The sequence below is a fragment of the Quercus suber genome, unplaced genomic scaffold, assembly GCF_002906115.3.
Source record: "Quercus suber isolate HL8 unplaced genomic scaffold, Cork oak 2.0 scaffold_187, whole genome shotgun sequence".
Lineage (NCBI taxonomy): Eukaryota > Viridiplantae > Streptophyta > Magnoliopsida > Fagales > Fagaceae > Quercus > Quercus suber.
Genome location: NW_027069645.1, coordinates 841,897 through 868,188, shown reverse-complemented (window position 1 = coordinate 868,188; position 26,292 = coordinate 841,897). Strand labels below are relative to the sequence as shown.

The following is a 26,292-nucleotide window of genomic DNA, read 5'->3' as shown; positions in this document are numbered from 1 at the left end:
TCGTTAAATGGACTGATATCTTGGTTTGATGATAAAAAATTATCATCAATAGTAAACGTCATACGTTAAAACTCTCTCAAAAAAATTAGAAATAAATAATCATAATGTGTTTTTTTTAATAAAATAAAATAAAGGAAAACTACTTATAGTGGAACATAAGGAAAACTACCATGTTAAAACTTTTATTAAAAAGAATAATAAAAGGCAAATACAATAATACAAAAATAACATTTTATAGCATAAAGTATTAATTCAACAAAATTAAGAAGTCGAACGTGAGAAGTGTTTTGTAAGAGCATCTCCAGTAGCTTCAGCAAATTTTTGTATTGTTTGGAGAATGAAGAATAACATTTAGCTTTTACCTACCCACTTTTTTAAATATACTTCCAACAGATTCTCTATCTCATTCTCTATCCCATTTAAATATTATTTCTTCATTCATTCTTTATCGTCATTTAGTCTTCCTATATTTATTCCTAACAATTATATTTTTTAATAAAAAGTGTTATATTTACAACATTTTTCGCAATACTTTCCAACAAAATTTTTGTGGAAAGTTGTTATTAGTTATAATTTGAACTTACCACTGAAATTATTTTTTTTCTTGCCAATATTAACTAATAATAATTTGTTACTTAAAATTTATTGTGAAAATATTGTGGTAGAATTTCTCAATTAGGATTTTTTATTCTTTATATTATTCTTTTATTCTTTTATTTCATTCACCTCCACACACGTGTCCTCTATCCCCCTTCTTTTATTTCTTTTTCTCCTCAAGAACCTTCCAACAACATCATTTGCTCTTCACATCAGAGAAAAGAGAGAGAGACAGAGAGATAGAGAGAGAGGAGAAAGACTGGGAGATCGGCGTTCACCATGCTATTGGAAATCGAGGTTCACCATGCCGTCGGAGATCGGCGTTCACCATGCACTACCATGTCTGCCGTCCCACCACCGCTCGTCCTCCTCCCCACCACCAGGCTGGGACAGATCGGCTTGTTCTTTTTTCTTTTCTTTTTTTCTTTTTTTTTTTCATATTTCTTGTTCTGATTCAACTTTATTTCAAGAATTAGATTTTGTTTTGTATTCTGTGTTTTGTGTTTGGATTATGTGAGAAACGGAGAGAATGAGAGGAAAAAAAAAATCCAAAGGAGAGAGAAAGAATTGATATAATAAGTAGCTGGTATAATTTTTTAATCCAAGAAATTCGATTACTAATGTACAGTAGCCCATCAGATCTGATGGGCTACTGTTCATGAGCCCAAAAAAAATCCATGTTTACCGAATCTGCTGGAGCATAAACAATGCACAAATTCTCCAAATTTTAGCTAATATACCCGGATACATACATTGCTGGAGATGCTCTAAAAGACCCCAATACACAGTATATGACAATCCTGAATTATTAAAAAAAAAAAAAAAAAAAAAAAAACACCATCATAGGTTGTTTACACGTCATTTTCTTTTTCTTAATAAAATATGAAAGAACATATACATATACTTGGCCTATGGAAGTCAAAATATGAAAAAACTACACAAACACAAAATATTAAGGAAATCCATAACAATCAAGTGTAAAAACTTTGCTTGTTCTTTATTAAGTTGGAAGATATACCACCAAAGAAACTGAAGGAGAATCGAAAGGTATTTGAAAAATAAAAACAATAGTATCAATCGTTGTGAGCAAACAATGAACAACAATTTGGCTTAAAGCATAAAGAATATTTGAAGAAGAAAATTAATCATGTTATTCTGACCTTTGTATTTGTTTGTGTATATATTGTTGCAGTTGAGTGAAAGTTTGAAAGAGAGGAAGGCTTTTTTTTTTTAAGAGAGTTTCAATTTATGGCATCAATTCCTAATGATAACTTTTTATCATCAGACCAAAACATTAATCAATTTTTAGTGTAAACGGAAATTGAATCTCAAATCTCTTATTCAACCATCAGAGACTTTACTAATTGAGCTAACTATAATCCACAAAAAATGGAAGGCTTGAGAGAACAGAAACGGTATAGAGGGGTATTGATGTTATGCTTTATATATATTGAGTACATACATTAAGTCGGCAATAAAAAAAGTGAATTACAAGTATAATTTGTATACTTGAAATTAATATTTAAGAAATATTAACAAATAAAAAATTAGTAAGAGAATTGGTAAAAAAAATTAAACAAACTTATATTATAATTTGTTTAGTATTTTTCTCAAAAATAAATTTGTTTATAGTATTTGATTGATTTATTCCAATAAAACAACCATTATATATAAAAAGAAACAACAGTTTTGATTGGATTCAAACAACTCTAACAAAAAAAAAATCTTTATAGTATTTGATTGCTTTATTCTAATAAAACAACCGGTTTTTTTTTTTTTTTTGGTTGGAATGGAAACAATCGTTCTAATTTTTTTTTGAGAAAGTACAACCGTTCTAATTGGTTTCAAATAACTCTAACAATTAAAATGTTAATTAATACAATAATATGACAGAAAATGAATAAACTTAATTTATACAATAATGTGAATTGAATAAACTTGTTTCCTATCAAATTGGGAAAATGATTTTTTGTCAGATTGTGGAAAACTTTTCCCCCCTCCTTTTCCGTTCTCACTTTTTTCTGTCACAACAAATAAAGGAAAACTTCAATTATCCATAGTTGCCACTTGCCATACAAGTGCTAAAATAACATGTTGTTATTCTATCTATAGATAAAAACAGCCAATAGATTGTGGAAAACTTTTCCCCCCTCCTTTTCCGTTCTCACTTTTTTCTATCACAACAAATAAAGGAAAACTTCAATTATCCATAGTTGCCACTGGCCATACAAGTGCTAAAATAACATGTTGTAATTCTATCTATAGATAAAAACAGCCAATAGGCTTATGAACTGTATTTTTGGTTTAGTGAGCTTTTTTTTTTTTTTTCTTTTTTTTTTTCCTTCAAGTTCACCAATTTGGTTTGAGCTTATTCTTGTTTTTTGTTTTTTGTTTTTTTTAAGATTTTTATATGTTTACTTTGTACTTGTAATGTAAGTTTACATTGTATACACACAAAAAGTGGCAAATATTATATACATTTGAAATATATATAGTACAAATTTTGCAAATGTGTACAATATTTGCCAATTTTTGTGTTTACAATATAAATTTACATTGTAAATATAATGTATATTTCTATATATAAAAAGAGTGAATGGGAAAAGTTACAGTAACTTCGCTACAGTAATTTTGGTTTGTTCAATTTTCACTGTTTTGTTGGCCATTTTTTTTTTCTTTTTATTTATTTTTTAATGAATGTGCAAAGCTTCAGTAGATTTGCTATATTATTTTTGGTTTGTCCAATTCGCACTATTTCATATTATAATAAAATATTACACAACAAATTGGCACAATATTTTATCAATTGTTGAGGTGTCAATTCATTATAGGTCAAAATAAAATAATAAAATATCATATTAGAACCAACCACAACTAAAAATAAAGGTATTGTGAAAAAAGAAGTGCTACATCCACAATATTTTTACATCCACAATATTTTTCACAACACTTTCATAATAAATCATAGGTGATAAATTGTTATTAGTTCTAATTTAAACTTACCAATGAAGCTACGTTTTTACCCATTAATAACAACCTATATCAATCTACTACTTATATTTTATTGTGAAAATGTCATAGACATATCATTTTTTGTATGAAAATGTTAAGATATTTTGTTGTCATCACAATATTCTCAAAACTATTGAGATGTCAATTTTTTACAAGTCAAAATAAAATATAAAAAAATTATAAAAAGTATTATGAAAATGTTGTGCCATTCTGTTGTGTTTTTAGAAATTTGTTGTTGGTTTAATCAGCTTTGTTGAGCCAAAATTCACTATTTCATATACAATTTTCTTGAGTTGACTTTTTGTAATTTTTTTTCATTGCACACCATTTTAAGTAAAAATACATATTTTTACACACAAAAACAAAAACTTAGGAAAAAACACTTTTCATCCTTTATGTTTGGGGTAATTTACAATTCCTCTTTAAACTTTAAAATCAAGTAACTTTTCCCTTAATATTTTGGAAAAAAGCAAATATGTCATATTGTTATTCTCTTAGTTAAATCCTAATGAAAGCTTATGATTCTTAAAAATTTTATTGTGTAATTTCTAAATTACTCCTGCTAAATTTTAACATCCCAAAATTTTTCTTCATGTATTTTGAGTTTTAGATGGTAGAAATTTTTGGAAAGTTAAATAATGATATAATGTGTTTTATTTATTATCTAAAAAATGTTGATTTTCTAGGTTTAACTTTTCGAATTTTATAATTTATCTAATGAAAATTTTGATAAGACATGTCTTTTGTTATCTATTTTTATTATTTAATTTTCTTAGCAAAACTCAATTGTTTATTGTTGGAAAACGATGATGTAAGGACTAGATTTGAGTCCCTAGCCCACAAGGTGGATGGACTTAGGCCCAAAATGTCCAAAACAATGAATTTGTAAAGAATTAGTTGGAAAAGCTAGGTTTTAACGAATCAGACAATCACTAAAGTGAATTCAGATCACAAGATAATGAAAATAGACAAGCTTATACTAAAGAAAATTGTCATCGGCACAGTCTGAGGAAATTAGTTCTTATATATTTATCTCAAGTTTGGTTACAAATGCAATTCTTAATTGTTACAGTCTTTTTCTCTTAATTTATCGATCCCCTTCTCTCAATGCTTCTTTCTTCTTTTATACTCTCTTCCCCTTTCATCTTTACCCTCCACCTACAGGCCAGATGGTTTGTCTTGATACTTGTTCTATCAGCATCTTCCTTAAGTTTTCATGTAGTAGCTGTAAGGTTGAAAACCACTGTTCAAGTATCACCTCTACATTAATGCGGTTAAATAGTTAGCTACAGAGCATTTAATTCGGTGTTAGTAGTTTTATCCTTATATATTTTAGGACTCTCCCCTGTTTTATGTTTTTGCAATGCTTATTCGTGCCAATAGAACTTTCTAGAATATTCCCCTGGACGGCAGACCACCTCTTCTGACTTTAGCTTTAGCTAGCTGAGGATGCATTTATCCTCGGCCCATCTTTATGGGCCATTATGACCAAAACTAACTTTTTCATTTACTAATATGGACTATCTTAATAATGTCTACTCCTCCTCGGATGACCTTTTGTTATCAGCTTGGGCCTCAAGCCCAAGATATACATAGATAATGAGCTCTTGGACCCAATACCCCTACAAATTTGTGATACAAATAAAATATAGAATTGACTTTAATTACTTTTTTTTTTTTCATGGTAAGAATGTACTTGGTATGTGCTGCCCTAACTACTAACTAGTAGTGTTAATAAGAGTGATGATTGTACAAAAATTATTCAATTGCTATTTTCTTTTCACATATGGACAAACCTTTTATTTTGGTGTGAGAATCACGCGTAAGGACAAAGCTATTCTATTAATATCGCATTTAAATTCTCTTTATTATTATGTAATTATTCTTCATTTGTCCAAAAACAATTGATGTTGATGTATACTATTGCTTATGAGTTCTTGGAATAAAACCTATTGCTTCTTTTCAAAAAAGGGAAAAAAAATTTAGAAAAAGGCATGATACACAATGTATATAGAATATTTCCTTGTTAAAAATGGTTGTGTTGTGTGATTTAAAGACCTTCTTTGGTTGCATGGATAGTTGACTTGACCCCGCTGACAAACAAAAACTAACCGTTAAAAAAATATTAAATTTTGTATATAATTTTTATTAAAGAAGTTGAGTGATGAAACTTGACAAGGATGATCAGAATTTTACATAAATGTGAATACATTAATTTTAATGTTATTTTCATGCTGTAGGGTCTCAATTTTTGGACTAAGCCCAAAAATGAATAGGATCTTGGCCCAGTGGACCCAGTACAATGAATTTGTAGAGAGTGGGTCAAAGAGCTAAGTTTTGGTGCGTGGACAACGGTTAGCATGGGGGTTCATGACGATCAAACAAAGGTGAACTGAGTTCATCAAGAAAAATTCGTCCTCGGCACCATCCGAGGAGCTCTACCCTTGTATATACTAAATGGCAGTAGTTACAGGGGTTTTTGAGATCGCCATCATACTTCCTCTCTCTTTTTTCCCAACCCCCTTTCTACGGTGGGTTTCTCTTTTTATATAGTCCTCTTTAAACAATCTTGACCTTTTACCCGTTGATCATCCAAGCCTATACTTGAGCGCCTGTCCCATCAGGCATCCTTTTTGACATTCTGTGAGTTGCAGTAATCGAGGTAGCACTGTTCAGGAGTTATTTCTTCATCAATGTGGCCAGAACATTAGTTGTGGGCATTTAATTCGAAGGTGACAATTTCTTCGTGAATTGCTCCTCTACCATGCTCCCATGGCTGGTCCATTGTACTCATCCTTCCTTTTGGAATGCTCTGGGAGGTTGCCTTAGGTGGTGTGCTGCTCTTCCTATCCATGATCTTGGTTCACCGAGGACAGTATTGTCGTCGGCGATGTTCCTCGACAATTTGGGCCTTCTTCGTTCGTCCTCGGACATTCCTTCTTCCTCGATGTGGGTCTTGGGCTTAGTATGAAATGGGCTGGGGTTGCCAAATTCTTTGGCCCCACACATGCATATAGTGGGAGAGGGGGAGATGGGTAACGTTGAAATTTGTGACTACGGGGTTCCAATCTCTTGTGGGTTGGATTGCTTGATCATTTTAAAAAGGATTATTGGGGCTTTAATTTACCTCGTTGCCATTCTTGAATATGTTGCTATTAAGTTGTATTATTATATTTGAAAATCTCTCTCTCTCTCTCTCTCTCTCTCTCTTAAATGGATTTTTTTTAAAAAAAAATTTTTCTCCATATTTTTTAGTCATGATTATGAATATTGAATATGTAATTTACAAAAGCACTTCAAATGAATAAAAAATTAAAAAAATTAACACATTATAGCAAATACTTAATATGATTAAACTAATTTCAGTTCGTTGTCTATGCATAATGCCAACCAAAATTTAGTATCAACAATATGAATTACAATTATTCTAAACATTGTCAACTTGAGAATTTCTTGATTGACATTATTTCTATTCTAAACCAAACATCACAAACAAACTAAAATTCTTTTACAAACTATTACTCACAACTTGTGAGTCACAAGCACTCCTAAGTCTATCACAAACACAAACACAAACAAACCCAAATCCCATTACACAAAAAAAACAAACTCTCATTACTAAATAACAAACTCACAAATAAAAAACTCACAGCCCTAAACCCCCAAACATAGCCAAAGGCGTTCTCTTGCTCACACAATAGATAAATTATTAATTTGTACCAGTATTTTCCAATCCCAACTAAATTACCAAACTACCATTTATAGAATCTCACTTTATGTTCTTCCAAATTTCATTAGTTTTATACTCTTCCTAATGGAAGAAGAAGAACCTATTGGGCTGAAAACTTAAAACATCAGACATTTTTAAATATTGATTTCAATACATGTGTTGGTACTTATTTAATAATGAATAAACTCATTTATTTTATTATCAAATATAACCCAAAACTATGTCAAAATAAAATTTATAGCTAATTTAAAACACAAAATTTGGTGTAAAATTAGTATATTCATTCCTCATAAATTAAAAGTTATGATTTTTACATTGATAGAGAACATGGAAAAAATTATAAAGGAGAATTACGTTTTAAACCTTAATTTAGGGGTATAACAAACTAATCTTATAATTTCAAAAAGTTCAAAATTAAACTATGTGGTTAAAAAAAAACCCCCAAAAAAAACTCTATAATTTCAAAAGTTCAAATTAAATCTTATAGTAAAAAAATAAAATAAATTAAACCAGAAGATTTAAAAATGAATGAAACTGTAGTTGTGATTTAACATAGATTGAAAACATTTGTCATATTTTAAAATTTTAAAATAAATTTCGAATAGAAGAACTTTTACAAAATACAAATAGTAGTCATTTAAACAAGTTTTCAAGCTAGTTAAATACGCCTATAAACCTAAATTCAAAACTCGTAAGTTAAAAATTCTGATTTTTATATTAATAGAGGAAAAAAAAAAAAAAAACGAGGGATTACATTTTAAACCTTATTTTTTAGGGGTATAACAAATTAAATCTTTAAATTTCAAAACGTAACACATTAGTCACAGAAAGAGTAACACTTAAACTATGTGGTTTTTAAAAAAAGTAAAAATATAGAACTCTATAGTTTCAAAAGTTCAAATTAAATCTTATAGTTAAAAAAAGACCACAAGATTTAAAATTTTTGAATGAAATTATGGTTGTGAATCTTGTGAATTAACATAGGCTTAAATAATTTGTCATATTTTAAATTCCAAAACTAAATTTTGAATAGAAGAGAATGTTTACAAAATATAAAGAGTAAATTACAAATTACACCTTTAAAGTTTAGAGTTGTTTGGATTTTACGCCTTGGGGTTTTAGAATTTAGATTTTACCTCTTCAAGTTTTGGAGTGTTTGTATTTTACACCCCAACGTTTCATAATTTGGATTTTATATTCTAAATTTTAGGGATGTTTGGATTTTACTCTATAAATTTTGGGGGTGTTTTTGGATTTTAAACCTTGAAGTTTTAAAATTTGGGGAGTAAAATTCAAACACTTCGAAATTTCAAAGTGTAAAAATTCAAATACCAAAAATTTTAGGAGGTAAAATTCAAAATCTAAAATGTTAAGGTGTAATATTCAAAAACCCCAAAAATTTAGGAGTAAAATTCAAAATTTAAAATTTTAGGATATAAATTTCGAACACTCCTATGAGTGGAATTTGTAACTTACCAAAATACAAATAGCAATAAATTGGATAAGTTTTCGGGGCACAGAAATGGGCCCATAAACCCGATTTCGAACCGCAATAGCACCAAGATAAAAAAAACGGGTCGGGTCGGCGTGTTCCCTATAAAACCACAAAGTGGAAAGCAACAGATACACGTTGTTAGTTGCCCCTCTATCAAGCTAAGCACTCCAGAAAATCCGAATCCTCTCAATCTCTCGATCTTTTCAAGACTCGAAGCTTCTCAGCCATGATTACAGGTCAGTGACTCTCTCTCGAGCTCGATTCTCAATCTGCTTTCATTCGAATTTGCCACTACAGTTTTTTGAAGCTTTTTTTGCTCGCTAATGTTATGTTCATGGTACAATTAGAGATTGATTAATGGGTTTTTATTGAGTTTTGCGATTTGGGTATTCTTCGAATTGTATATTTATGACATGGGTTTTGAGTATTTTGTTTGTTAATGTTGATTTTTTGTGTGGAAATAGTTAGAGCTTGATTTGTGGTTTTTTTTGGATTTTTAAGATTTGGGTTTGTAGCAACTTGTTGATTTGTTATGTGGGTCGTTTAGGATTTGGGTAATAAACGTGTTTGTGGCACCTCGGTGCTGTGGTGAATGTTTATGACAGCGGAGTTTTTGAGATATAGATGATATATACTTGTTGAAGATTTGAACTGTTGTCTAGTAGTGAGAAGAAACCAGTTTTAGTAAGCTCATTATTTGCGCCGGGTTCGAATTTCAAAGTAGTCAGAAGTTCTAACAATGAACTTAATCTGGGGTTGTTATGGAGGCAAAGCAACTGAAATCAACTAGACTACAATGGAAAATTCAAAAGTTCATGTATAGGGGTAGCATTAGTTTGTGTGCTATAAGCAACTAGTTGGTGTTGAAATGCTTTTAGGACTTCCATATTTGTAGTTGTTAGTTAGTATTGTACAATATATGTATCATATTGTAGGTATGTATTCACCATGCTCATATATCAAATGATAAATAGATGTGTATCATATGAATTATATGTATCCAACAATACACATACACGTGGGTTTAAATTGGGTTTTTTGTTAAATGTGTTTCAACTTGAGTCCAACAAGTTTTTGAAACACAAAATTACTGGTGTTTCGATTATGAGCGATTGAAATGTCTGAGAATCATAGCTCGGAGCAGGTTCTGGAAGTTTCCGGAGCTCAGAACAACAACTCTCTTGACCCGAATCCGGATCGTGCAATCCGGGCACCAGAAGAAGCTAACGGGTACGACCATGACCGAGTCAATCAGGTAATGAATTTATGATTGGTTGAAAGTGTAGCAATTTTGATTTGATGTGAGAAATGGTTTATAATTTGTGCATATTAGTGAAGAGGTTGAGAAATGATTGCAGGAACCGGCGTTATTGCAGGTGGGAACTCAATATCTTGAATTTGTTCAGATGAGGAATCGACTGATTGAAAATAGTCCCGATTACTACTCCTTAGTGGGAACTCAAGATCTTGAATTTGTTCAGATGAGGAGGAGTCACTATTATCATTGTCTTTGTAAATTAATTTGTAACGCTCTACTTGGGGTTTGACATCCAAATACCTAACAATTAATTTGTTGGAATCGGAGTGCGATCGAGTGAAACTGGAATTGATGAAGGCAGGACTTGTAATTAGAGAGTTGTATGATTTCGAAACGCACCTGAATTGAATTAGGGATTTCACGGGTAGTCTATGGAGGATCTCCAGCAACACTTCGAATGGTAGATACTCCAACATTCCTTATGCCTCTTTTTCTTTTTTTCTTTTTTTCTTTTTTCGGCTTTACCAATTTCGTACGAGGGAAAATTTTTTGGGAGTGAGAGTGAGTTTTGAGAGTGTTTGATCTGAGTGGGAGTGAGTTTTTTGCTTATTTTTGTGTTAGAGTAACGGAGAGTGGAGAGGTGGGTTACGGCTGGGTAACGGTGACAAGCACAGGTGGGCAAAGTGTCAAACTTTGAACCACAGGTAGACACATAGAAATCGGGTCAAACCACAGGTGGGTAAATTGTAATTATCCCAAATCTAAAATGTTAAGGTGTAATATTCAAAACCCCCAAAAATTTAGGAGTAAAATTCAAAATTTAAAATTTTAGGATATAAATTTCGAACACTCCTATGAGTGGAATTTGTAACTTACCAAAATACAAATAGCAATAAATTGGATAAGTTTTCGGGACACAGAAATGGGCCCATAAACCCGATTTCGAACCGCAATAGCACCAAGATAAAAAACGGGTCGGGTCGGCGTGTTCCCTATAAAACCACAAAGTGGAAAGCAACAGATACACGTTGTTAGTTGCCCCTCTATCAAGCTAAGCACTTCAGAAAATCCGAATCCTCTCAATCTCTCGATCTTTTCAAGACTCGAAGCTTCTCAGCCATGATTACAGGTCAGTGACTTTCTCTCGAGCTCGATTCTCAATCTGCTTTCATTCGAATTTGCCACTACAGTTTTTTGAAGCTTTTTTTGCTCGCTAATGTTATGTTCATGGTACAATTAGAGATTGATTAATGGGTTTTTATTGAGTTTTGCGATTTGGGTATTCTTCGAATTGTATATTTATGACATGGGTTTTGAGTATTTTGTTTGTTAATGTTGATTTTTTGTGTGGAAATAGTTAGAGCTTGATTTGTGGTTTTTTTTGGATTTTTAAGATTTGGGTTTGTAGCAACTTGTTGATTTGTTATGTGGGTCGTTTAGGATTTGGGTAATAAACGTGTTTGTGGCACCTTGGTGCTGTGGTGTATGTTTATGACAGTGGGGTTTTTGAGATATAGATGATATATACTTGTTGAAGATTTGAACTGTTGTCTATTAGTGAGAAGAAACCAGTTTTAGTAAGCTCATTATTTGCGCCGGGTTCGAATTTCAAGGTAGTCAGAAGTTCTAACAATGAACTTAATCTGGGGTTGTTATGGAGGCAAAGCAACTGAAATCAACTAGATTACAATGGAAAATTCAAAAGTTCATGTATAGGGGTAGCATTAGTTTGTGTGCTATAAGCAACTAGTTGGTGTTGAAATGCTTTTAGGACTTCCATATTTGTAGTTGTTAGTTAGTATTGTACAATATATGTATCATATTGTAGGTATGTATTCACCATGCTCATATATCAAATGATAAATAGATGTGTATCATATGAATTATATGTATCCAACAATACACATACACGTGGGTTTAAATTGGGTTTTTTGTTAAATGTGTTTCAACTTGAGTCCAACAAGTTTTTGAAACACAAAATTACTGGGCTGCTTGAATGAAACCAATAAAATAACATATGCTTAAATTTGTTTTCCCCTCTCTCTCTCTTTTACAAATCTTGGACTGGCACACTTGACACTTCAATTTCACATTTCTGAAACTTATTTTCTATTAATGACAATATGAATTCTTTTTTTTTTTGTTATTATTGATATAAGTCCAAGAATCTTAAATGCCAAGAAGAGATATAAAAAAAAATTATTGAAATAAAAGAACAAGCCAAGATGGTAAATGTCGGAGATGACAAAGATGGACAAGAAGAAGATTTCAATGATGAATGATTTTGCAAGATGATGATAACATTGACTTTAAGCATGGAGATGAAATTGTTTAGGCAAGATGATGAGAAAAAAAAAAATTTAGCTTATATATCATGGATTATCACTTTTGAGTTTGACCAATTTTAATGTGGATGTTATTATGTTATAAATATATTTTAATTTGCCAAGAGCTTTGTAGCCAAACTGGTACCTCATGGTGTTTTTAACTAAAGACATCTAGGGTTCAAATTTTTCCACCCCCATTGTAACTATTGAATTATCAATAAATATATCTTAATTTGATTTATTTAGTTAGCCTTGTTAAATATTATTGCGTAACTGGTAATTAAATTAGTCATTAGATGAATGTGTTCCTAATTTATAATAAATTTACCTTTTGTATATGTACATCTAATTTTGTTTAATAAATTTTATGATGCGTTTGTCTATATTACAATACACGACACAACAAAGTGAAAAATCGATTCACGATATGATTTATATTTGGACAACTATAGTTGTTAGCCTAATACCTTGTTTTCTAAATAGTGAATAAGTATTGATCACTTGGATTAGGAAGTTGAGGGTTGAAGTTTGATTTAATTTTTGCTTCTTCTTTTTTTCCAACATTTTTGACAATTGCAATGTTTCTCTTTATAGTAAGTGTAAAATGGCAAAAAGAGCTATTTCAAGCTGTGGAAATTGATACTAGCCAGCCTGCCTATGTCTTCAAGTGCCAGTTGTATGATCTAACTGGGGTTCCTCCTGAAAGGCAGAAGATTATGGTTAAGGGTGGTTTACTGAAGGTAAGTAGATGCCTTTGTAGATGTTGCTTAAAATTGATCCATATCTTGATTTGTTCAAATATAGTGCATCATACGGTAAATCTGCAATAAATTGCTTTTCACACATGATTGAAATTTTCAGTAAAATAGTTTTTTATTTTATTTATTTGTAAGTCAGACACACACCTGCTGGGACTTGAACGCATGACCTGTTCAGCCTTGTTCTTATAAAAGGAGGAGGCAACATTAAGCTAGAACTCATTAGCAACATAATAAAAGCAGCTTTTAAATTCTCAATCTAAGTTTTTTATTTGGATAATGCAGGATGATGCAGATTGGTCGACATTAGGAGTAAAACAGGTGCTTTTACTTTCATGGTGACTTTGTTACAGATTTTAATTCTACATCTATATTTTGTTCTTATGTGGTGCGCTGCATTTATTTTTTCTAGGGCCAAAAATTAATGATGATGGGAACTGCAGATGAGATCATTAAAGCTCCAGAGAAGGGCCCTGTTTTTATGGAAGATCTTCCAGAGGAAGAGCAAGTGGTTGCTTTGGTACAGTTCATGACTCTATGGTTCTAAATTCTGCATTTTTTTTTTTAATAAGTAATAGAAAGTCTGCACATGTATTATTAAGAAGTTGAATATTTAAATATATTTGAGCTGTTACAGCAGTGCCATTGTGTAAATGGATAAATTTTTTGTTGTTTGATCTCATTCTATAATCACCATATGCTTCAGCCTCATGCTAGTTAGGACTTCACAATAATATATCATTGCATTCCTTTTGTACATCAGTCAGGAAAAGCAAATTAAACATGATTTTAAATTGTAAAATTTATTTGTATTGTTAATGATAGCTTTAAATCATGAATATTGTGGATCTGTGACCAAAGGGAAAAAAGGTTAATTGAAATCTAATATTAATTTTTAGTTAATTATTTTAGGCGATCTTCTCTTCAAAATTTTGATAAGTAATGAAAACTTTAGTCTTTATATGAAAATATAAATTACAAGCTGACACCCAAGTACAGAGGCAGTGTACTACAAGAGGCTAGTGCTCTCAACAAAAGGAACACATATCTAAGAACTATACCATCAAAGAAAAAGAAAGACCACTCATCATGGACATCCAAACATACAAGGAACATAAGAAAATACACATCCAAGTCCAGCATAGAGTGTTCTGACTCAAGAAATGAATCGAATTCATGGGATCAAACGAAATAGAGTATTAAGGTGTTTTTTTTCCCTTGATAATATATCCCTACATGGAGAAATTACAGGGAGATTTTCTTTGGAGTGGTATTAGTGTTGATTCTAAATTACACGTGGTGAAATGGGCTAAGGTTTGTAAGCCAATGCAGGTTGGGGGCTAGGTATTAGACGATTGAGTAGTTTTAACTCTGCCTTGTTGGGCAAGTGGTTGTGGAGGTATGGTATAGAGACAGATGAGTTATGGAGGAGGGTTATTGAGGCGAAATATGGGAATGTTTGGGGTGGTTGGTGCATGAAAAAGGTGACTAGTGCGTATGGTGTTAGCCTTTGAAGGTTTATTAGAAGTGGCTGGTTGAACTTCTCTAAACTACTATAGTATGATGTGGGTGATGGTACTAGAGTGAAGTTTTGGAAGCATGTGTGGTGGGGAGATTGTACTCTCAAAGAGGTTTTTCCAGACCTTTATTATTTGAGTAGGACAAAAGACTCTTCAGTGGAGGAGGTTATGTGTTGGTTTGGTGGGAGGATTCATTGGAATTTTTAGTTTCATCGTTCATCGCAAGATTGGGAGGAAGACTCCTTTGATCATTTTATGGTCATTGTTTACCCTTCTTAAGTGCGGGGGGTTGGCCCTGACAAGGTTTGTTGGAAGCCAGCAAGAAGTAGAGCTTTTGAGGTTAAAGGTTTTTAGCTCTCTTTTTACCCTCCTACTCTTTCTTTCCCTTGGAGGTTGGTGTGGCAATCGAAGGTGCCTCCAAGGGTGGCTTTCTTTTCATGGTTAGCTTCTTTAGGTAAGGTTCTTGCAACTGATAACCTTCGCAAAAGGTGTATTATTGTTCTTGATTGGTGTTTCATGTGTAAGAGTTATGGGGAGTTGGTGGATCATCTTCTGCTTCATTGCCCTGTAGCATTTGAGCTGTGGTCTTTGGTGTTTTGTTTGTTTGGACTTCATTGGGTTATGCCTTATAAGGTAATTGAGTTGTTTGGGAGGCATTGTAATATATATTTTTGGAGACTTGTGCTGCATTGCTTGATGTGGTGTATTTGGAGTGAAATAAATGCTAGATGCTTTGAGGGATGTGAGCGGTCCTTGCTAGGGATTAAGTCATTTTTCTTACATACTCTCCTTGTATAGAGTGTGGCTCTATCGCATTTTTCTTGTTTTTCTCTTCCTATTTTACTTGATCATTGTAATTTTGTTTCTTGATTTGTGCCCCCATAGTACATCCCAATGAAATTGGGTTGGCTATTTTTTTTCTTAGTAAAATTTTTCGTTACCTATCAAAAAAAAAAAAAAAAAAAAAGTCCCTACAAAATATAGAAGGATATAGTGATGCTTAATTTAGGCTGGGCTTGTCCTATTCAGCTTAAAAATCATTACACACGGTGCCTATTATGGCACATCCTCTGGCCCACTCACATTTTACGGTGAGGTCTTGGGTTCAATCCTGTGTGAGTGTAACGCTGAGTCATGTATTTACCTATGATTTTTTTTTTTGTTCTTTAGTTTTAAAATCAAGATATTATTTTCCTGTGTCTTATGGTTTGATCCTCAGCCCATGTCGTTTCTGTTTCCAGGGTCACAGTGCTGGTCTATTTAATTTGGGAAACACCTGTTACATGAACTCCACAGTACAATGTCTGCATTCTGTTCCAGAGTTGAAGTCAGCTTTGATCCAGTGAGTTCTCTTCTTCAGTTAACCAACTTTAATTGTTTCAGAATTTGGTTTGTGATTGTTGTTTTTATGGTTAGTGTGCATGCCCTCTTTTGCTACTAAGATGTATCAGTTTGTAAACTTTCATCAGGTATTCACATTCTGGAAGAAGCAACGATGTGGATCAGACTTCTCATATGTTGACCATAGCGACACGTGATTTATTTAATGAGCTTGATAAAAGTGTCAAGCCTGTGGCTCCAATGCAATTTTGGATGGTTTGTTCTCTGATTTAACTCTTCCATTTAATGTTGCACCTGTTTTATCTCCTTTACAAATTGAGGTTACTTGTTAGAATACAATAATCCTTGGGTGTAGTGTCATGGGATTTCGCAGAAAAATCTTTAGCATTAATCAGAAATATTTTGAATGGCATATTTTTATTAAAAAGATAAAGGTAGCACATACATTCACTGCTATACATCTAAAGCCCAAGGCTTCATCCTTAAGAAGATGGCACTTTGTCCACCAATAAATTTAGTTAATGCTTGGATTCAAAATGAAGAAGGATGATTTCCTTGATTTTTCACGTGATATAAATTCTTGTTCTATAGGTTCTAAAATTGTCTCAGTCATTGCTTTGTACTATTCTATTGCTATAGTCTAAACCATTGCTCATTTAACAATAATAGTAAATTTGTATTGAATTTGTCTTCCATCTGAGATTTACGAGTTCATGAATTACTTAAATGACCATTTAGGTTTACTTTGGTGGTTTTTGATGTTCACCAAAATCAGCAAAGCTGGGCTTCTTCACAAAAACTACTTTTGGCAAACTAAATCTCAATGATTGGTTGCTACAGCATATTTTATACTGGCACTGGAGGGAGACATATCATGTTCATTTGTTTATTACGTTTGCAGGTTTTGCGTAAAAAATATCCTCAATTTGGCCAGCTGCATAATGGTGTCTTCATGCAACAGGTCTTGAATTACTTTCATCTAATTGTAAAACAATGTTACTGATTTGATCTGGTAGTAAGTTAATCTTTTAAATTTTAAACATGTAACAGGATGCTGAAGAATGTTGGACTCAACTTTTATATACACTCTCTCAATCTCTTAGTTCAACTGGTTCTAGGTATTCTTCTTTTTACCTGGTTGCATGTAAGTAATACTATGTAGGCCCGTGGGTATGTCTCAGAACTGATATTACCTACAAAAAAGTCTACTATAGATTATTATGGATACAAACTTCCAGTGCGCACCCTCTAAAATTATTTTATAGTTATTTTCAGTTAGAACTACCACTGAGCAGTTTCTTCCTTAGCACTCTGATCCTCTTCTGTTTCATGAGCACTTATTTCCTTGCTTATTTCTGTTTTATTTTTCAGTAGTTTAACGTCATCATATATGACATTCACTTGCAGTGAAAATCCTGACACCATGAAGGCTCTCTTTGGCATCGAGCTTGTTAGCAGGTAGTTAGTTTTTCATTATTTCATAATTAACACTGGTTTGAAGTAGTAGTCTTATTTTAATTATTATTAATTTTATATGTGGAATTACATGGTTTGTCCTTCCATTGTTGCTAATTAATTAGAGAAGACACTTGAGTGTTTGGATGTGTGTAAAGTCAAGATGTGCTTCATTGTATACATCTCATCTTTTCCTGTTTTCATTCCTTATTGGCACTTCCTTTTTGACATACCATTACAGACCTGCTTCAATTTTGTGAATTTTTCCCTTGGAAAACATGTTTCATATTGGTGAAGGCCTGTGTATTTAGCAATTCTCTGACTATAGTCAAATCTTAATAGTTGGATTTGAGTTTGATCTATCTGGTGTATTCAGGATGGTGACTGAATCTCAACCGGCTCAAATTCAGATTTGATTTGGATCTTTGATCTGATCAATTCAGAGTCTTATGTAGTGCTTTTGCCAGTAAAAGAGAATATCCGTCATCTTGTGATCATTTTGTCTATTGTTTTAATTCTGTACTTTGTTTGCATGGTAGTAAAGATGAAGATCAAAGAGTGTTAGTCAAAGAAAGCAGATTAAGGAGAGATGGAAAAATTCTTTTGATAAAGTTTTTAATGGAAATGATATGAAGATTGGAACGATTTGGGTAACCCAATGGAGGATAGAGACTGTAGATTCGTTCGAAGAATTAGGATGACGGAGGTAAAGGATGCATTAAGGAGGATGAAAATGGGAAAAGCCCTAGGAGCAGATGAAATCCCCAATGAAGTTTGGAAGTGCTTTGGTGAGGTGGGTGTATGCTGTTTGAAAAACTTTTTCAATAAGATCTCAAGTGCTAACAAAATTCCTAGTGGGTGGAGATTACTGTTGTCCACATATGAGCAGCACTTTGACACTTTGGAAAGAGTGATTGAAAATAGGTTAAGACGTGAAACAACAATATCAAAGAATCATTTTGGTTCATGCTAGGATGATCTATCATGGAAGTTGTTTTCTTACTTAGACGTTTGATGGAAATATAGGGAGGCTCGTAAAGATCTTCATGATCTAGAGAAAGCATATGATAGGGTCCCTAGAGAGGTTATTTGATGGGTTTTGGAAAAGAAAGGAGCTCTCCTAAAGTATATAAAGTAGATTATGGATATGTAAGACAAAGTTGTAACTAGTGTAGAATCACAAGCAAGTTTCCTATCACTATAGGTTTGTATCAAGGATCAACATTAAGTCCATATTTCTTTGTACTAATGATGGATGAGTTTACTAAATCGATCCAAGAGGAAGTCCTATATTTTTTTGTAGATGATATAGTTTTAGTGGATGAAATTAGAAGTGGTGCTAATGCGAAGTTAGAAATTTGGCGAGAAGCATTAGATTCTAAAGGCTTTTGATTAAGAAGGACTAAAACAAAGTACATGAAATGTAAGTTTAGTAAAAGTAGAAACAAAAACAAAGGGGTGGTAAGACTTTTGATAAGTAATAATGATTTATTGATATCAAAGAAAGAGACACTTAAATACACGGGGAGTATACAGGGATATACAATCAAATACAAAAGTTACATAAATCAAGTAAATCAAGAATTGGAAAGAAGGATTGGTTTCTCAATGCTAACTAGTCCAATAAGGTTCTTAAAAAGAATAACTTGAGATCTGGCATAGTTCTCTCATTATCTTCAAAGCACTTGCTATATCTTTCCCTCCAAAGATACCACATCAAACAATGGAGAACAACAATCCATATATGACCATTTTGATGATGACGACCTTGTCAGCATGCTAAGCTCAACAATAGACTTTGGCATAACCCAACTTACTCCAAATAAACCCAAAACCATAGACCACATATCCATAGCAACTGGAAGGGTGGTAAGACTTGATGGTCAGGAGATGCCAAAGAGTGACAATTTTTGATATCTTGGATTAATAATTCATAAATATAGAGAGGTTGAAGAGGATGTGAATCATATGATAAAAGCATAGTGGACGAAGTGGAGAAGCACATCAGGAGGAGTGTTGTGCTATGTGGAAATACATTGGAAAAATAGGATTCAAAATGATGAAATTCACTTCAAGATAGGGGTAGCCCTTATTGATGAAAAGATGAGGGAGGGATGCTTAAGATGGTTCAAAGGAGATGACTAACACTAGTATGAAAGAGTGAGTTGGTCCAAGTTGAGGGAACAAAAAAGGTAGAGAAATACCAAAAATCACATTAGTAGAAGTATTAAAAAGTGACATGTCAATTAAGGGATTAACAAAGAGTATGACTTTGAGATAGAATAGAATGGAGGAAAAAAATACTCATGGCTGACCCTAACTATTCTATCGAGAATCCATAACCAATCCCAAAATTTTGGGACGAAGGTTTTGTATGTTGTTGTTTGTTTGCATGCAAGTCAAGATTTTTGTATGTTGTTGTTTGCATGTAAGTTAAGATTCTTGCCTGCTTGATGCACGATTGGCTTATTGACGACCGTAGCTAGTAAATACATTAATGGCATAGGCATCATTTTATGATCCATGGACTTTATGTTGTTCTTCTGTTCAGTTTTGTAAGCTTGAAAAGTTTGATAATTATTTTGTATGAATATGTAATTTGTGCTGGTGGGGCCAGGGTGCATTGTCAAGAAAGTGGTGAAGAAAGCTCAGAGACAGAATCAGTTTATTCACTTAAATGCCACATATCACAAGAGGTGAACCATTTGCACGAAGGACTAAAGCATGTAAGTAGTATCATCCAGTTGTGAAGACCTTTTGTTCTCTCTCTCTCTCTCTCTCTCTCTCTCTCTCTCTCTCTTTCGGGGTGTAAGGCCAGGACAAATATCTGATTAAGGATTACATGCTTCTTATGTTTTCTTTCACATCAATGTTGTTATTATTTGTGCATTTTGACTAGCATTTCCTAATAACAATGGCCTTTGTACCAATTGGCATTTTCAGCCCTCATAAGTTTGGGGTGATGGATGGTTCAGGTGATGGTTTATAATCCCTGAATTTGTAACATGTCATGGTACCTATTTGCGTGTTACTAACTTAACCAATTAATCTCTAGTATTTTGATTGCATCTGCTTTTCTATGACAAGAATAATTTTCTAGCTGTGAAGTTTGTAATGTTATTCAAATCTGACATTTTCATATTTCTTTTATAGATTTTCAAAGGGAAAAAAAAGAGTTTCTCGATTGGTTATTCTAACAATGAAAATGTCCTTTCAAAACTACAGCATTGGATAAGCTTATGATTGCACTTATTTGTGTAGGCTTTAAAATCAGAATTGGAAAAGGCTTCCCCTTCCTTGGGGCGTAGTGCAATTTACTTGAAAGAGTCTCGTATCAATGGCCTGCCAAGGTACAACTTGCTTCTTCTGATTTTTATGAATTATTCTTTTTTTGCCCTCTATAGCATGAAAAGTTCCACCATGTGGCCTCATAGGATCCAACCTTAAGGATCTTCCTATTTAATGGATGACTTAAGTTGTAGGGTGTTTCTCTACCCTTTTTTTTTTTATTTTTTTGTGTGTGTGTGTGTGTGTGTGTGTGTGTGTTGGTTTATCTAAATTCATACTGCTGATGTAACTTTGATTTTTTCCCAAGGTACCTGACCGTTCAGTTTGTGCGTTTTTTCTGGAAGAGGGAGTCAAATCAGAAGGCCAAAATTTTGCGGGTAATTGCAGTTTCCTTCTTTCATTATATGTTGCACTACAGAAGTTGAATTTGTCACTTTCGTATCATTGTGGAAATTTAACAAAACATTCTTTGAGATGATTACCTTGTGGGGGTCAAATATGAGAGTACACAGTACATGCTATGTCTTGCCTTCTTTCATTAGCATTCACCGCTCTTTATCTTTGTGAGAAGTTTTACAGTGTTAATGTTTCTTAAAATTTGTTCACTTATTTCAGAAAGTGGATTATCCTTTGGAGTTGGATATTTATGATCTGTGTTCGGATGATCTCCGCAAAAAATTGGAAGCTCCTCGCAAGGTTTTTGCTTGCCTTTGGCTTTTATGAACTTTAAAGTTACATCTCCATTTCAAAGATATTTGATTGCTTTGTTGTGTTGGACATTTTCATGTATATTTTTTAAAATTTAGATCCTAAGGGACGAGGAAGGTAAAAAGCTTGGTTTGAAAGCTAGCGAAAAGAGCTCTGGTTCTAAAGACAATGATGTCAAGATGTCTGATGCAGAGGTGACTACCCAACCTATCCATACAAACACACAAACATTTTTCTCTTTCTCGTTACAAAATTATCTCATGTCTCTTCTTTGCATACAGGGATCATCAAATAGAAGTGGCGAACCATCTATTGCTATGTCTGAAGAAGGTATCAACCTAAAATGTCCTTGTTAGGTGAAATTAGGGAGTCTACTGTAGATTTCATGTGAGCTTTTGGAAGTCCAGCGCATGTGGTCCCTCCTTTTCACTGTTTGACTGATACTATAATGCAGGTGTCCCATCCGATAGCGGAACACAAATGACTGGAATTTATGATTTGGTTGCTGTGCTGACCCACAAGGGTAGGAGTGCTGATTCAGGACATTATGTTGCTTGGGTCAAGCAAGAAAGTGGTCAGTTCTCTAGACTTGACTATTTAGTACCATTTACTTACTACCTCGTGCATAGGATGTTAGGATGTCTACATAAGATAACCTAAAGAATTACAAAAATGTCAACTACAATCGAAATGAAAGAGAATTGATGAAATCTACAATAGAAAGAGTATTAAGGATCTAGAACATAGATAGAGTGAACATAGGCTGTTAGGATGTATACATATGACAACCTAAAGAACTACAAAAAATGTGAACATCAATTGAAACGAAAGAGCTTCACTGAAATCTACAATAGAAAAAGAGTTATTAGGGTCTAGAACATAGAAAATATATTATTAGGATCTAGAACACTAGACCATTCAAACAATGATCTAGTGAAAATGCCTATGAGCTCCTACCTCAAATGGCACTTCCTCTTGTAAAATCAAGGTGGAAGTTAGGTTGTGGGTTCAAAACGCCCTGGTTGCATGTCTAACTATTAAAAAAACAATGATATAGTGAAAACTACTTCATACAAACCGCTAAGCCTTCCATATCTTCAGAAGTATGATGATTCTTCTCTCTTCACAATGTCCACGACATGCATAAGCAGGCTCAATTCCAAATACAATAAGACTATTTATCAAACTAATCTCTCCAAGTAGACAAATGATCAAGAGCCCTGCTCAGCAAAGCCCACTGAACTGAAATCACAGAAAATATAGGTGCATGAAACATGCAATGTTGCAAGGCAGCAACAAATAATCCTGTCTCCCCCCCACTGCATCTACAAATGCAATACCAATGTACTAGATAATTCCTCTCTTCATGAGATTATCACATGTAAGAATCTTTCTCCAAGCTGTTGTCTATACAGAGAATGCAACCCTTTTTAAAAGCTTCAAACACCAGATGCTTTTCTTCTTTTTTTTTTTGATAAATAACGTAAGAATATTATTAATAATAAAAAGATTGCCAAGCCGAGTACATTGGGGATGTACTATGGGGGCACAAATCAAGAAACCTACCATTGCCACATAATATGAGTGAACGTTAAACCTGCCATTGCCATTTGTCATTTTCTTTATATATATATATAAAGAAAATGTTAAAACATTTGCTTCAGAAAAAGATATTATAGCATCAGCAAATAGAAGATGGGAGATTAATGAGCTCTTAGTTGACTCGTTTCCTACTCAAAAGCTTGACGTAGCCTTACCCTAGACCTCTCACCTACATTCTGCTCAAAATCTCTATAACAAGAATAAAACTAAAAGCAATAGTGAAAGGGGATCACCTTGTCTAAATCCTCCGGCGGTGCTATAGAAACCCAAAGGAGTACCATTGACCATCGCAAAAAAGTTCACTGTGGTTATGCATGTTTGAATTCAAGACCTTCATTTTCCCCCCAAATCCATTCTACTTATTAAATAAACATTTCACACCTCCGGTGTACATGGGTATTTTCATTTTGATCAATATATTTTCGTTACTAATAAGAACAATTATTAAATAAACATTCCCAATTCACTTGGTCATAGGTTTTTTCAATGTCTAAATACAAGTTTTCAACTGATGAGCAACTGTTGTTGGTCGCAGGGAAATGGATTGAGTTTGATGATGACAGTCCAATCGCACAGCGGGAGGAAGACATCACAAAACTGTCTGGAGGAGGTAAGTTGCAGTCAAATTTGAACTTCTATGATTGCTTGATTTTAGCTTGCCTTAAGACAAGTGCAGAATGACAATATAACTGACCTATCCCTGAAGCTTTATTTTATTTACCCTTTGATTGTCTAATGTCCATATTTTTTTTTATTTTAATGGTTTTGCTATACCAGTGCCCCTATAAAAATCATGCTACTGTTGCCATAAACTTACCAGCCACCCCATCATTAGAGTCCTTTACCAATGCTGAAATTCTAAATTTTATTTTTGTTACAGGTGATTGGCATATGGCTTATATCTGCATGTACAAGGCCCGCATTCTCCCTAAGTAATCTTTCTCTTTGTCTCTTAGCCTCATTGATGATGTACCTTTTAATTTAAATTGCAGAGGGATTATTTTATTAGATCAAGGATTGTGAAAGGAATAGGAATTACAGATTTTTCTGTGTTGTATCATTGGTGTTGGTTAAAAAATGTGTGTTACGACCTTCAATGTGAGGGTGTGATTTAAATTATTATTTTTTTATAATTGAATTTTAGACCAAAGAAAAAAAGTTTCAAGTTATCATGTTTCACTCAAATATAGTGACCTAAGAGATGCAGTGTTGTTCATTCTGGAAAAAAATATAGTTTAAATATTTGGGACTTTCTCTAAAGAGTAAAATTTAAATACAGTTCTCTTAGTGCTATATCTTAGGTTACCCAGTTAAATTCAACCATGTGGTTTCATTTGACCAATATGGTTGAATTTTATTGTTATTAAAAAAGAGAACATTGTATTTATTATATTTGTCAATACAATTAGAGAACCTAAGGTGTAGCATTCTCTAAAAATCTCCTGGGCGTTAGCCCCTACTTAGCACCTAGAGTCCAAAAAGGTTCAAGCAAATCTTTAAGATTTTCTTATTTTGAGAGTATCTAACTCATACCTATAACCAAGCTCATATTTGATCAATGTGGAACTTCCATTACTAGTGTGCCGATAGCTTTATAGTTTTGGTGAGATGAATGTTTTTGAGGTCAGCAGCTAAAGTAGCTTGTTATTTCAATTCTTTTTCTAGGAGGGGAGAAAGAAGAAGACAAAGTTTTTCTTTAATGGGTTAAAAGCCCACGGTGGATGTTGAAGGTATCTGGGGGCTTCGCCGATATTAGGGAAACACAAAACTTGAATCCGAATATGTGAAGCAACATTTGCTCTTTCTACAACAACAACACCACACCCACCCCTCCCCCCCCCACATAAAAAAAGGATAAAAAACAAGGAAAGGAAAAATAAGCAACGTTTGCTCTTATATTTTAGCAACAAGTAAATGGGGCAAGAATATTATCTATATGCAATTTTGGGTTTGAATCATTTCAACATGACGAAAGGAATTTTGGGTATTAGTGGATTTTAAAAAAATAGTTTAATTGGTAAAATCTTTTGCCGTAAATAAGGAATATAAGTGTGAAACTTATTAACAAGAACAAATTCATTGGTGTTTTAATTTGATAGATAATAAGAAGTAATTATCATAAAATTGACACCATAAATTCAAATTTTATTGTGCTCCAAAAATTGTTATAGAGTAAACTACGCTCTTGCAGGGACATCTACAGAGAAATTCCCTCATTTTCCTTTTTTATTGTTTAGTTGGATAATATATTAATATTTGATGATGTTTTTACCCTAAAAGAAAAAGAAAAAGAAAAAGAAAAAAATCCTGCCGTTTAATAAATTAGCAATTTGGCTTCGACTCAAGGTTATTAATTATGCCTGTAACTTACTGAATTAGGTGGATAAACGACTTGCAGCTGGTGCATGATACAAAAAGTTGCTCTTCCTGTTGGAGTTGACGATTTGCCGTTAATGCAAAGTTCAAAAATGTTGAATAAAGATTTGTTAGAGCAATAACATCAATGTGTCAAATGTGAAATGTTTAGAATTTGGCACAGCAAAAATTCACTAGCACTAGATGTTTCAAATGCCAAATAACTTTGGCATTTGCTACAGTATTGTCCTACTTTCGGAATGGTATAGACACCAAATGTTAAAACTTTTAATATTATTATTTTAAAATTTTTCTCTCTCATCTCAACACATCTCTCTCTCTCTCTCTCCTCGTCTGGTTCTCTTCTCTTCCTCTCACTCTTACTTTCAGCCACGCCTCTAGCCTTTCCATGCTGCTGACTTTCCCACTTTGTCCACCATGCCACGCTACTGACTTACACGTCATTTGGATCTCTAAGATTCGGATCTCTCTCTCTCGATTGGTGTGGTGGTTTGGGTCAATACTGAGCGACAGTTCTAGGTTGTGCCCCTTTTTTTGTGTGGTTGTGAGGTGGTTTTTTTTTTTTGGTTGTTGAAAAAAAAAAAAAACTCATCGCTGCTTTAGTCCTTTTTTTCCCCTGGCTCTCAAGTGATAGTACTCATTCACCGTATCCAAGGTTAAGAGAGAAGGAGAATTTGAACCCTAAAAGTCATAAATGTCATGAAGTGCCTATTTAAATACAGGCTCTTGGCAATGATAATTTGATAGTACTCATTCGTTGGGAGTTAATTGATTGTGTGGTTCTAATAACAAGTAATTGACCCACAAAATATGGTAATGATAGTC

The 26,292-nt window shown here is 33.2% G+C and overlaps 1 protein-coding gene across 1 annotated transcript; it reads left to right on the top strand.

Moving 5' to 3' along the window:
* The first annotated feature begins 11,091 nt into the window (after positions 1-11,091).
* Positions 11,092-24,260, top strand: LOC112018033 (ubiquitin carboxyl-terminal hydrolase 7). The gene is made up of 18 exons (XM_065778612.1): positions 11,092-11,221; positions 13,014-13,159; positions 13,463-13,498; positions 13,590-13,697; positions 15,939-16,039; positions 16,167-16,293; positions 16,940-16,999; positions 17,089-17,156; positions 17,446-17,496; positions 20,111-20,219; positions 20,755-20,843; positions 21,089-21,158; positions 21,397-21,477; positions 21,588-21,683; positions 21,771-21,819; positions 21,944-22,063; positions 23,627-23,701; positions 23,972-24,260. The coding sequence occupies exons 1-18, from the start codon at positions 11,212-11,214 to the stop codon at positions 24,025-24,027; spliced, it is 1,452 nt and encodes a 483-aa protein (XP_065634684.1). The 5' UTR covers positions 11,092-11,211; the 3' UTR covers positions 24,028-24,260.
* The last annotated feature ends 2,032 nt before the right edge of the window (positions 24,261-26,292 follow it).